The 14171-nt window shown below is 46.4% G+C and overlaps 1 protein-coding gene across 1 annotated transcript in view; it reads right to left on the reverse strand.

Annotated features, from left to right (window-relative positions):
* The window catches only part of RSPO2 (R-spondin 2), a 111343-nt gene extending 98390 nt beyond the window's left edge, over positions 1-12953 (reverse strand). The window contains exons 1-2 of the mRNA XM_052788486.1: positions 12856-12953; positions 12230-12536 (exon numbers count right to left, since the gene is read on the reverse strand). Coding sequence (XP_052644446.1) covers positions 12230-12323 — 94 coding nt within the window. The 5' untranslated portion in view covers positions 12324-12536; positions 12856-12953. The remainder of the gene's footprint in view (positions 1-12229; positions 12537-12855) is intronic.
* Positions 12954-14171: the final 1218 nt, after the last annotated feature.

The following is a 14171-nucleotide window of genomic DNA, read 5'->3' on the forward strand; positions in this document are numbered from 1 at the left end:
CCTGAGACAGATTGAAACTACCCTCAAATTTACAACAAAGTAAGTGAGACCAGAGTTAGATCTAGTATCTTAATCATTACATTCACAGTGCACTTTTTGGTATTTGTAAATATTTGGAAAAAAAAAAAATGGGGGAACAAGGAACTCATATGATGCAAAATCAGCATGATATAGAGCCTTATTTTTATGGTAACTTTAAATGGCTCAGATCACCCCAACAAACTTAGTTTTTCATCTTACGTTTCACTTCCGCTGTGCATCATCAGCTTTTTTTTGTATGGAAGTGTGAATAGGAGGGAGAAGGGAAGTAAGAGGTGGAACAGGTGCTATATCAAGACTTCTGCTAGAGTGGGAGTGTTGTTGAGGGGACGTGACAGAGCTGGGAAGTCCTGTGTCACTGCTAAATACAGGAAGCTCCTCTGGGTTGATCTCAGTACTCCAACAAAGTTAAGGTGATTGCAACTGCACATGACTCAGTCACGTATCCCAAGGATTCCTAAAGGGAATAGACTCTCTCTGTTTCCTCTCCACAGCTGACTATTACTAAAAACCAAGCAGGCACAAGCTAGGTACCCGATACATTTCCAAACCACCTTTCACAGAATGGTTGAGGTTAGAAGGGACCTCTGGAGATCACCTAGTCCAATCACCCTGTTCAAGCAGGGTCACCTAGATGCAGTTGCCCAGGACCATGTCTGGATGGCTTCTGAGCATCTCCAGGGATGGAGACTCCACAGCCTCCCTGGGCAACCTGTGCCACTGCTCAGTCACCCTCACTGTAAAAAAGTGTTTCCTGATGTTGAGAGGGAACCTCCTGTGTTGCAGTTTGTGCCCATTGCCTCTGGTCCTGTCAACTGGGCACCACTGAAAAGAGCCTGGCCCTGTCTTCTTTGCACCCTCCCTTCAGCTACATTGAGGAGATGCCCATTGAGCCTTCTCCAGGCTGAACAGTCCCAGCTCTCTCAGCCTTTCCTCACAAGAAAGATGTTCCAGTCCCTTAATCACCTTTGCAACCCTTCGCTGAACTCTCTCCAGTATGTCCATGTCTCTCTTGTGCTGAGGAGCCCAGAGAGAGACACAGTACTCCAGGTGTGGCCTCACCAGTGCCGAGTAGAGGGGAAGGATAACTTGCTGGCAACACTACTCCTAATGCAGCCCCGAACACCATTAGCTTTCCTTGCAGCAAAGGCACATTGCTAGCTCATGTTCAAGATATTGTCCGACATGACCCCCAGGGCCTTTTCTGCCAAGCTGCTTTCCAGCTGGGTGGCCCCCAGCATGTATTGGTGCATGGGGTTGTTCTTTTCCAGGTGCAGGACTTTGCACTTCTTGTTGAACTTCATGAGGTTCCTTTTAATTTCTCCAGCCTGTTGAGGTCCCCCTGGGATGGGGGGATAATTTCCAGAATACTGCTGACACAAGATGCAAATAAGACATTTTTAGCAGAAGAACAGACAATATCCTCCTTTTCTTGTACCCAAATTGAGCAAAACTAGATTCCCTTTGACAAAATATAGAAATCTCTGTATTGGGTTGCAGAGATCATGTGAAAGAGATGGATAGAGCATGTGCAGCACAAATACAGGAGGATAACAGGAAAATTATTGACTTTCTTGCTGAGAGATACCGATGAGGCTGAACTCTGCTATCTGAAATGGAGGAAATACTTTTTTTTGTGCTAGTACATACCCTCAATGCAGAGGAGCTACATAATCCAGTGAACATGGAAAAGTCTGAGAATCAAAATGGGAGATCGGATACCCAGCTTTGTCCCAAACTGTTAATCACAAGGTTATTCAGTGCCTCCCTTTCCTCTCCTACCCTGTGTCAGTTTTGCTTACTTGAACCCTTCAAAAGAAGTATATATTTTTACTACTACACATCTGTACAGCAGTAAAGATATGCACTGTGTAGCACTAGGTGGCATACAGGTTCTGTTCACCTAAATATGAGATTGTGCAGAAGACTTGCTTCTCAATTTCACAGCACACATATTGCATTGAAGCAGTTCATAGTTTTCTGTTTCTACAACAATCTATATTAAAACCCCACAAACAAAGCACAATAAACTTGAATCAAAGTAAGTTTTATAGAAAAAAATAGTTACTTTAAACACTACAAAAATGTTGGGCATTTTTCTCATTTTACTTCCCAACTACAGCTACAAATGTTTCCTAAAACTCAGTTCCCAAAAAACCTCTGAAGGCCAAGGCCAACAAGTGAAGTTCAGCAAAATCTGAGACCGAATAAAACAGTTATGATAAGCACTTGTAATTTTGCAGTTTCATTAGCTAAAAAGAGAAGCCATGACCCACTGTCATCTCAGCATCAGTGAAGTTGCTGCACTCCAGCATACTGCAGTAGTGCTGTGAGGAATATAGTTGGAAGCCAAAGCACCTGTTTAGAAGCACCATTTCCATTACATGCTTCCATTAACTCCCATACTGCCATAATATTAACATTTCACACTGGAATGCTGCTTAGCATTTACATAAGAGGGATTTATTTTCTATTACCATTGATGCATACTTGTATTAATAAAAAGTTTTATGTGTGGAAAGACGAACAATGAAAGCCATCCCTCTGACTTCCTGAAGGTACCCTCCTACCAGCAAGGCAGACTTCCCAGCACCAAACCCTTTCAGGTAGACAACAGAGACACAAAACAGGCCATCTACCCATGTGCAATCAGTATTTGCCAAACATCTTAAAAATCACCAAGAAAGACGCATGCAGGCCACATATATTTTTGATGGCCCAGGCAAGGAGCCTAAGTTGAAGAACTGTCCTGTCATCAGCTGTTGCCACAAGAGTAGATCACAACAGCAAAGGCACACAACTACCCTACTCCAAAAGGTGCCTTCCTTCGCATGTCCCTCGGAAAGTCAACTTTCCTCACAGGTGACCATTCAACAAAGCAGGGGAGAGAAGATTGACCATTTTGGAGAGGACAGGAGACCAAATTTAGAGGTAAAACTACCTCCTGAGAATGCTCCTGATGAAAGTATTAAAACTCATGTAATTTGATGAGGACAGATAATTAAGCAAACCCTCTATAAAATGTTCTTTGGGTTTAGGTCCTTTGCAAGAGTGGAGCATCTCAGATCAGAGGCTATTTGTAAGTATTCTGCAATAATTGGCAATAGCTTTAAGCAAACTAAAACCAAGTAGCTGCTGTGTTGCTGTGCTGTGAACACAACCTAATGCACCTTGGGTGCGTTGCAGAGATCCTGCTGAGCTAAAGTTACTCTTCCTGAGTCAAAACTGAATCCACTTCCATCACATTATTAGCATGCACTGTGTAAAATGAGACCTAAACCACGCCTGAACTAGCTGTAATGAAAGGCCAAAGAACATTTCTGCTAGTGGAAGGAAATCCAGGACAGACTCTGCTCTGGCGACCTTAATTCAGAGGTTATTGTCTAAGCAGGGCCAGCACTGCAGGGCCCCATGTCAGTTGGGATCCTTAAGTACCATCTCAATATAGATAAAGTGAAAGATGACACAACTTTAATTCCCATTCAAAAGAGTCATAGCTACATACATGCTTGTCAGTGGAATCACTAGGTAAGTCGGTAGGTTTATAATGAAAACATATCATATCTACCAAAATTTTTTTTTGAGTAATACAAGAAAGAAGCAAGAGCAAATCAGTAACACCTATCTTTGCTAAGCGTAGTTGCTGTTTCAGTGGTTTCCAACTTGCCCAGCAAGTTTTAGTATGGATGCACTGCGTGTTGTCAGTGCTGCTATACATGTGCAGATTAATCTGTGCATGCACAACAGCCATTTGTCTGATGTGGCTAGTTTGGGGGTTTTTTGGTATTTCAAAGGTGGCAACCATACGGCTGAAAAGACCATACATTAGTGCAGAGTATATATTTGTGTGTAACATATTTCAGCCAGCATTGCGACTCAAAAAAGAAAATAACGTGTCTGGATCAGGAAGTTTATATTTTGTCATACCATGGCAATTCTAACACAAATACTTTTGTCACTTTGCAGTGTAAAGCAGTACAATTTTATCCCAATATATAAAAAGGTACAGACATTGTCTTCATTGCTGCACATGGTCTGCTTAGGAGTTAGTGTTCATGCATCTGCCCAGTGATTAAAAAGAAGCACCAATTTAGGCAGTACCTAAAAGCTGACATCACAAACACTATTTATCTTCTAGGTTTCTTCCTCCATCTCGCTATGTCTATGTTTGGGTCTGTTTTTCATCAAGATGGAGAAAATCTGGACGATTCTCAAGAAAAATAGACAGAAGTTGCTATGAGGTAAATTTGAGACTCATAATCCCTAAACTATACACTCTGGATTATTTCTAGATTTACATGTTTTAAATCCTAGCGAGCGAAAATTATTTTTTAAAAACAGAAAATCATACTAGAAGGATTTTCATAATGTTTTGGATCCATGTTAAACATACATGAGATTTGCCATTACCCTCTTCAAATAACATTCATAATTCAATTGAAAGTGTTTGTTTTGAAACGTAATTATAGAACTGCATGCCTCTTCGAAATATTACCTGTAACTACTTACACTTTGCTTGTTACAGTCATACAAACATCCCATAAAAACAAAAAAAAAAAGGAATGAGAGCAGATGATAGTATAAATTCCATTCCCTCATAAAAAGACAAAGTCTTACAGATACAAGTACTTGGCTCTACTAAAATTGGTATTTCAAAAAGAAATACATAACTGATCAATCATTGGATGCCAAAATTTGCAAACTGCGTGCTATCAAAAGATATTTCTCCTATTACAGTGAAGCAAAGAGCATGAACATTTTTTGCACTGCTCACCAGATCCTAACAAATGGGATCTTAAAAACCTCCCCTTGATCACATAATCAAGGTACCTAAAATACTAGTTGCTTCTCTGCTTTCCCCTAAAAAAACAACAAAAAAAACCCATCTCTTTCTGCCCCATACTACAATTTTACTCTTTTTTTTATGTCCCTTTGCTCTTCACAGTTTGTACTTTCAAGTCCACAAACAAGTGGAAAGGTCAGGAAATACAATCACCAATCTTTTGTATGCTACCACCTAAAAAGAAATTTGAAGTGACAACTTTGCATTTAAACAACAAGCACTTGCATCAAAATAGAGTAAGACTAAAGCAAAGCTATATAAATTCAATGGAGTGTTGCATTCAAGAGTATTTAGGTACAAACACAAGGATGAGGCAACATGACCTGTACACATCCAGAAGATGCTAGCACCTGCTCCATGGACCACAGTTTGATAAATAAAGGTCAGAGATGTGCGCTACTTCAAAATCAAGGTGCTAAGATGGAGCAATCCCAAAGTAAAGTCATACAATTAAGGCCTCAAACCCTTGTAGTCTCAGAGGAAGATCTACAAAGGAAAGTATTGTGCTACTCCGTCATTTTAGATGAGTTGTCGTCTCCATTCCATGTTCAGAACATCAACTTGCACACCATTTAAATATTTTGAAAGAGGATTATGCACAAACACCAATTTTTTGCAATTATTCCTTCCCACCCACCCCCCCCCACTGTAGAAACTGCACTGGAAAGGTGACGTTAATTAATGTGTCTGTCAGACTCATTCTTTCACTCTTGCCTCTCCCGTGTTTGATACTGTGTTGCACCACTATCTGCCTTTTGGGGGCACACACTGGAGAGACCACCACCCCGACCCCTTTCAACTTCATTTCTCCTCTGAGTTTTAAAAAACCATTAGTGCAAATGGACAGGATGGTGCTCAGATGCAAGATCCACTTGACACTTCACTTCCTAAGATGTATTAGTCAGAATCCGAGTATCAAAAACTCATACCACAAGCCTATTCCATGCTCTACACCAAAAATTACTTGGGAACAGGCTTTAAACACAACATTACTGTCCCCAAAAGTGATAAATTTAGTCTGCATGCACAAAGTGACTTTGCAGCACCCAACTGACACTTTCGAAAGCATTGCATCTGCGAAACAAGTACTACAAAGACAATGGGTATACAAACTATGGCAGCACCCAATTTTGGTGTCTAAAGCAGCCCATGATGAAAGGACCAAGCTGTTACATTTGTGCATTATCAACAGCCAACATGTATGAAGTCATGCTTTTCACTAAGAAAAGGATTAGCAAATACTTGGAGCCTAGACAAATACAGAAGGTTCTCCAACTGTGCCTGAACAAAACTTTGAGGTGAAAAGAGAGGGCATGCTTGAGGAATTTAATTTAGTATTAAAAAATACCTGAAACTAAATAAATCTCTAATACAAGAGAAAGTATAACTTTCAGGGACCTTATCTGTTAAAGTTAAGAGCTGCACCAACACATAATTTTAATAAAGGTGAGAAGATTGGTTGTGGTGGACCCCTTCTCATTTGAGGCTGATTTCAGCTTACTTCAGGGGCTAACAATGAAGATATGTACAAGTGAACTACACTTCAATTGTAGATAGAGGTAATCAAGCCATCTTATTTTACTGAGTTTGAGGTATGCTTTATCTGATCAAAGGCAGGCACCTACTTTAGGATTAGTTAAATTGTACCAACAGCTCCATGGACTGTACCAACTAGCACTACACCAATTATAAGAGAAAATGTAGACATTCATGTTGCAGATAAGTACATGTAGTCATGTGAATCCCACCCCTGGAGTTTATAATCAAGGATGCATTTTTGGAAAGGGATGTTATGGTCAGCTATAAGCTTCTGAATTTGATGTACCGTACACTGGGAAAAGTTCGCAGCCTGTGATGGTCCGCAGGTTTGACTAGACAGTTCCCTCTCATCTGTGGTTAGCTAAGGTTTTGGGGTACTGAAAAATAGCTAGATGAACAGAAATGAAATGCAGACCTCCATGGGATAGTCAGTTTCTTGGCAGAAATAGCAAGAGAAAGAAACAGCTTACAGAAAGACCATTGTTTATTTCTTTCTGCCTTGACTTTTGATAGTGAACACCTCTTCCACTTTCTAGCATTTAAATAATGTCATATTTTTCATTAAAAGCAGCTTATGTAAACACCACCATACTAACATACTTTATCATAGTAATTATACTGGCCTGTATACCGTAAATGACACACTGAAGTGAGAGAAACTGCATTCTTGCTGTTATCTTAGCTTCCCTGTATTAGTACACAAACTCACTTTTGGTATTTGTCATGCATTTTGAGCTGCTCTAGTGACAGATTTCAGCCAAGCCTTGGAAAACATAGATCCCCACCCTTCCCCCAAAAAAGGGAAAACATAAAATTAAGCCAAGTTTATCAAGCAGACAAATATAAGTTCTTCATCACAGTGTAAATCTTCCCACAGGTTTTGCTACAAAAGCATATAAGCATAGACTTCAAGGTCTGACCAGACACACCCATCTATCCCAGTATCCTAACCCCCAGTGACCTGTAAAGGAAGCTAAGGGGATGGGTACAGGCCAGGGAAAGCATACATACAGCAACGCTGTGCCAGCACATGCTCCCCATTTTCAGTTTCCACCATAACGGACCTTGAGGCCCCTAAGGGTGTCAGATGCCTATGACTTGCTCCAGGGTATCCTGCCTGGCCTCCGGTTGCTCAAGAAGGTCACGTGCTGCCAGGGCCAGAAGGATATATTTTAAATATCACAAGCAGCACTGGAAACCTACATTGGGAAACTGTATCAAGCACCTAAACTTAGGTGTTGGTTTTCATGGTGAATCCCGCTCTTGGCGTTTTGAGCATCTCTTCTGCAAATCTTCACAATCCACTTGAGCATCGACTACCCTCAGTAACACTGCATCATTAGCTAGTTCAGTATTCAGTCATTCACACAGAAGTTTTGACTTCTGCTGACATTTTAGTTTAAGAAACTTCCTCAGACTTACCAGATAATAGGGCATAAGTAGCCAAAAGTTTAAAAGTTTCGACTTTTCAATGGTTACAGTGTTAGGATATTCTTCCTGCTGTAATAATGATGTGTATATAAAGAATGCTTAATAACTAACTATCCTAAGTAGTAAGGGGCTGAGGAAGAGAAGCTACCCTCCAAAGCCTTACTACTGATCACAAGTATCTGGCAAATTACTCCAGAAAGTGTTAACATGTCTCGATTCTTTTACAAATTCTGTTACAAGCATTTAATGTAACACCTGAGGAAAACACATATCTCAAAGTACAGCTTCCTCGTAAGATTTTAAGCCTTAATCCACAGAAAAAAAGTTAACTGTCCTCCAAATGTAAAACATGTTTCAAGTTCAAAGAGAGGAGTATAGAATAAGTAAAATATTTGGTATTTACTTCAACCAAGTATTTCCAACAACACAGGTTCCTTTTTTCCTAATGCTCAAATCATCAATCTTTCCCAAAGCCTGCCCGCACAATCCAACTGAGACAGGTTCCAAGATTATCCCTGTCCCAGGTAAGTATCTAGTTAGGAAAGCTAAATCACAATCCCCAATATCTGAACAGGATTTTTCTTCTAGTTGAAAATCCATGTGACAGCTTCCTATATTAATAACCGGTTTGCGGTCAAGATTCCCATCTTACATTAAGGTGATACAGATTTAATTGACACAATTTTGATTCCAGCTACTGTGTTCCTCCGTGTATGCATATACCCCTATAAACACCATACACAGAGCTATACTGAGCTCTGAGAAACACCTGGGGAAGTTTCCTTCCCCAGGCACTCCTCCGATTTCTACCTGTGGATATTTTGGCATCACCACAGTCACTTACTATTCACTCGTTGCCACAGGTATTACCCCTTTGTTTATGTACCTCTAACAGAGTGGGAGCATCCAGGAGATGAGTATGCGCCTTAGCCCTTATGACACTCCTTGAATATGAACCAAATAGACAAGTATTCCACACCCACAGTTTTTCTTTGAGTTCTTAGATATAGGTAACTTCCAGTTTCCCAGTGTGAACATGTCCCATTCACATCTCTCATTATTCCAACATTGGTCTCACCAACTCCAGGGAGCCTCTCTGCACTACTATCAAGTCTTCCCATCAATGCAGGCACTGCAGTCACATTTATTTTTTTTTTCCTCATGGAATTTTGTTAACATCTAATTTTTGACAGCTGTTTACAGTGAACCCTATATTCTTTTCTGTCAATGCTTTGGCAGAATACCATCACTCCTCCTGGTAAGCCAGTCCAACAGTCTTCATTTCTACGCACTCCCACTTTGATTTGTGGTACTCTTTGGGAGAGTTGTTTTTATCATGTCTCAAAGACAAGGGAAAAACCACTGGTCTTTCATGCACCCCATGAAATGCTTAGACGTGAAGCTGCTCATCTTATAGTGACTGCTAAAGAGTCATCTGAAGAAAAGGTAAAAATTTTCATTGAAATGAAAAAGCGAGTAGGTATCCAAGAGAAATGAAAAATCAAGTTATACCATTAAACAAGAAAGGGAAAGGAGGTGCTCTGATATTAGGCTAAGCCAGCTGTGAGATTACACCACTGACCTTTAAGCTCAGTAACCCTTATATATGTTTTAGAATAGCTTCTGCAGGAAAGGCAAATAATCATAATTACCTGCTCAGGTCGGAGGCTTCCAGAGGGAGAATTTGCTGGGTTGTTTCAAGGGAAGTAAGGTTCTGCTCTGAGCCAACTAGGCAAAGCAATATTCTAATGAGCTGGAAAAGCAACTAAGACCCACAGTGGAGTTAGCAGAATCTGTTGATTATGATGCATTTACCAAATAATTTTTAATGAAGTGACATTGACTAATGAAACACAAATCAATGCCAGGTAGGAACCACATTCCAAACCTTAGTTTTTCATTCCACTTCTACTGCAATGTTGCACATCTTTGTTTGGCAAAGTGTTGAAAGCAGAGGGGGAATGAAGAAATCGGGGAACATCCCCCCAGATTTACTAAACTCTTGCTTACTAGAGTATTCTACATCAGCTACAAATCCACACAAACTGCAATACAGGCATCTATACTTAAAGTTTACTGTACATGTAGCTGCTTAAAAAAGAAAAAAAACCAATCAGCTACACATTATATTTGCCCATAATTCCAGACAAAATGCAATTGATTTCTACCGCACAGGAGACTTAATCTGTGCCAAAAAATTTATTTCATTAAGAAAATGATATTATGGAGCATCTGAGATCATGTAACAGACAAAACAGAATGCCAGAGAAATTTTAACTGCCAGTACCCCACAGTGAATGCCTGATTATTTGCAGATGGGATATGGAAAAATTGTGAAATTATTGGAATTTTGGGTCCTGTACGAAAGCATTACTTCAGACTGCATGTGTCATGGCAAATGTCTATTATAATTTGAATACATTCTTAGATTTTGCTTTCAGTGCTTAGTACTGGCTATGCTTACTTCTTTAGACTTATTAACTGAAAAAGACTGCATTCTTCAAAGCGCAAAACAAAACCCTTAGGTGATAGCACAAAACAGTGCTAGTAAGTCAACAGTCAATACTGACGGTATTTATCCAATAACGAAACTAAAAACTAATTTAAATCAATCTCCTTTGGAAAAGCCAACTGTTCAACAAGCACAACAATTGGTCTAAGATCAATCAGCGAACATGAGATCAATTAAAACCAGCTTAAGTTTTTGTAGGAGGACAATTCACACAACTCGAGTTAGATGTCTATTCATTTCAATACTCCCACAATGCAATCCTTAAGCTCTGTTGTAAAGCAGAAATACCACTATCACCCTCCGCTGTCTAGCCAGCACTCTAAGTAGTTCCACATTTAATTAAAGACACAGTATACCCTTTGTTAGCACAGATAGTCTGGTCACTTTAAAGGACTGTTATCATTTTAGCCACACACACAAAAATTAAATTCTGGAAACCATCTGTTGAAAAACCATCGAAACTAAATTGCTTTACAATTTTATTTGTGCCTACTCTGAAGGTGACATATGGATGAGTGCAAACTATTTTCCTTTCACAGGTTTATTACTATTTGTACTGGCTTAACACTGGAGACGTGAGCTCCCTCTCCTTCCAAATAATTGCACTGAAAGCGCAATTTTTTCAGAAATATGAGTTTCTCAGCAACTGAGCCACCTGATTTTCAGCTAACTTCAGAAACGGGAAGGGGAGACATGGCCGAGCAAACAATAGGAAAAGGGATAGCAAAATAATTCAGAACATGCGGATAAGAAAAACATTTTACACTGAAGGTGTACCTCCCTCCCCACCTCCCCCCCCAAAAAAGAGAGAAAAAGAAAAACCGCCACAGCCAACCCTGACAGCTGGGGAAGAGCTGCAGTAACCTTTTCGTCCACATGGGTGCTGTACTGGCACATTTCACCGCTCCGAGTCCCGAACTCCGGTAATCCCGACACCAGCACTTCAAGAAAACAGATTAAACCCTAACGCATCGTTTCTCTCGCTTTCCCTCGCAGGGACGGATCCGCACGCGCTCCGAGCAAAAGCTGGCGGCACAGCCATCCCCCCCCCCCCCCCCCCGGACCCCCTGGCGCTCCCCCGCCGGCTGAGCCGCCCCAGCCCCGCGGCAGCGGCACGGCGGGGCCGGGGGTGCCCGCCGCCCGCGGGGTGGAAGGGGAGAAGCCGCCTCCCCGCCTCGGAACCACGGTCACTCCAAGGATGCTCCACGGAAGGCAGGCTCAAGGTCCGCCCCACAGACACGCCAGCCTTAACAGCGGGGGCTAACAGCGAACCTCCGGCTGCCGCAAGCTGTTAGACGGCGTGCGGCGGCGAGACCGGCGACTCCCGCCGCTCGCTGCGGCCGAGGGGCCGGCGGCGGCCGTCGGCAGCGCCCTTCCCGCGGCGGGCAGCTCCCAGCGAGACCCCCGCGGGGGACGACGACACGGTGGCCGCGGGGGGCTCGCACCTGCCGCTCGACGTCCCCGGCGGCCCCACGCGGGTCGCGGAGCGGCCGCGCTTCTCCGGCCGGTCCCTTCCCATCGGCGCTCACGCCCGCGCCGCTCCTCCCGCTCCCGGCCCGGCCTCCCCAACAGGAGGGCGGCGGGCAGCCCCGCGGAGGGGGTCGCCGCGCCGGCCCGGCCCCGCGCCCCCAGGCTCGCCGCCGCCCCCCGCTCCGTGTGCCGGCCCCGAGCCCGCGGGCGGGAGCCGGGGCAGCCGTGGCGCGCCGCGCCACGGGAGCGGCTCACCTGCCGGCGAGCTCCCGTTCCTGGGCGGGGAGGGGACGGGCACGGGCACGCAGACCCCCGGCAGCCCCCCGCCTGCTCCGCAAGCGGTGCCGCTGGCCGCCCCGGGCGGGCGTCCCGGGTGAGCAGACGGCGCTGCTCACCTCTCTTGCTGCGTCTCCAGCGGCCGGCTTGGCAGTGGCCGTCATCCACGCAGTTCAGGATGATCAAGGCAAAGGAGAAGAGGCGAAACTGCATCCTGCGCCGCTGGGGTGGGCAGCCTCCTCCAGCGGCAGCGAGGGGCGGCGGAGGCCGGCGGCGTGCGGGGCTGCGAGCGGCCGCGGGCGAGCAGGGGGCCGACGGAGCGCCGCGGGGCAGCGGCTGCCGCGGGGACCGGCAGGAGCTCACACGCCTCCCGCTTCCCCTCTCGGGCGCTGCGAACTCGGAGCCGCCTCCAGCATCTCCCCCGCGCTGCAGGGGGAGGGGGGGGGGGGGAGAAGCTCGGCTCCTGGCTTTCCCGGTCGCCCCCCTTCGCCGGCGCTCCCCGAGAAACGAAAAAGAGGAAACCCAAAACCCCGGGCCGGGGCAGGCGCGGGGCCGCAGAGCGGACTCACCGAGCGCCCCAACTTCTCCCCGCAAGCGGCGGGCGAGCGCTGCCGCTCGGCACCCCCCTGCGCCCCGGGGACGGGCTGTCAGCCGAGGGAAAGCGCTATTTATCCCGGCGCAGGGGCGCACCCCGCCCACACGCGCTCAGGTCGCGGGCACGGCGGGGCGAAGCCGCCCCCCCTACCTTCCGCGGCGCGGCCCCGCCGCCATCCCGCCTCGCCGCCGGGTCCGGAGCGCGGCTCCGCGCCGCGGGGCAGCCCCCCGCGGGCAGGCGCGGGCCGGCGGCCGGGGCCGGGGCGCGGGCTCGGCGGGGCGGGCGGCGGGAGCTGCCGGCCACATGCGGGCGGCGTCCGCGCCGGGCTCCCCCCCGCCGCCCAGCCTCCCCCCGGTCCTTTTGTGCGGCGGGGCGGGGGCGGTCGGCCGGGGGGCAGCGGCGGCGCCGGCGGCAGCGGGGCCGTGCGGGCTCCGCGGGGATGCGCGGCGGCGCGGGACGTAGGTGGTGCTGCGGGCCGAGCCGTCCCGCCGCCCGGCCCTAGCGCCGCCCGGCGCCGCGCCGCGCCCCCGCCCCCGCCTCCGCCGGGCCCTAACGCCCGCCAGCCGCTGAGGCTCTGCCTGCAGGCTCTTCCGCGGCGGGCTTCTCCCTCGCCCCGCAAAGCCTCCTCGTCGTTTCCCTGCACTGCTTATAGCCTTGGGAAACCTTGTCCTCCTCGCTTCCCTCCCTCTTCTTTCTTTCTTTTTTTTTTCTTTCTTTCTTTCTTTCTCCCCTGGTTTTAAGACCTTGATCCATCTATTTTCCCCTCCTTTTCTTCTGGCTTCCTAAAACCTGACCTCGCACGTTCCAAAGCCTCTTCTCTGAAGCGCCACTTTCGTTGTCCTGGGAAGACGGCTCTTGAAGTCCTAAAGCATAACTTTAGCAAGCGATTTTCAGCTGTTTCTAGCCACATCTCTACTTGGCAAAGGTATTGCAGAGCTGGTAAAGCGGGAACCCCGGTAGTACAGATAAGAGAGGATGAAACAAGGGAGCACCCACGACGTTCCAGGTGAACGCAGCTCTGATGCAGGAGGGTCTGTTAATTCCTCATAGCATCAACTACACTGACCCCACGGAGCCGTTTGATTTCTCTGCTCCTCACTCACAGCCTGTTCCCCAGCGCTGCAGGTGTCGACAGATGGTGGCTCCTTGGTTGCCGTGCCGGACCTGTTGTGCCTGACCTAACGAGCCCCACAGGGCCTGGGGCACTACGGAGCAGGTGCAAAAGCTGGGGAGGCAGCGTGGGTCTGGCACAGCTTGCACAAAGCCAGGTCTCATAAACCCAGCTGGATCCGGGCTGGCTCTGTGCTGGGTGTTTCTGCTCCTTTCCGCCCTCTGACACTTCTGGTTGTGGGAACGTGGTGCTGAAATACCTGAGCTGCCTCGGGATGGAGCCAGCTAGGTTCTCACAAAAGCAGATACACTCTTTCCAGCGCAGAGCTGGCCCTAGAAAGAGCGTAACTGCATTC

Source organism: Harpia harpyja, chromosome 5, assembly GCF_026419915.1.
Source record: "Harpia harpyja isolate bHarHar1 chromosome 5, bHarHar1 primary haplotype, whole genome shotgun sequence".
Classification (NCBI taxonomy): domain Eukaryota; kingdom Metazoa; phylum Chordata; class Aves; order Accipitriformes; family Accipitridae; genus Harpia; species Harpia harpyja.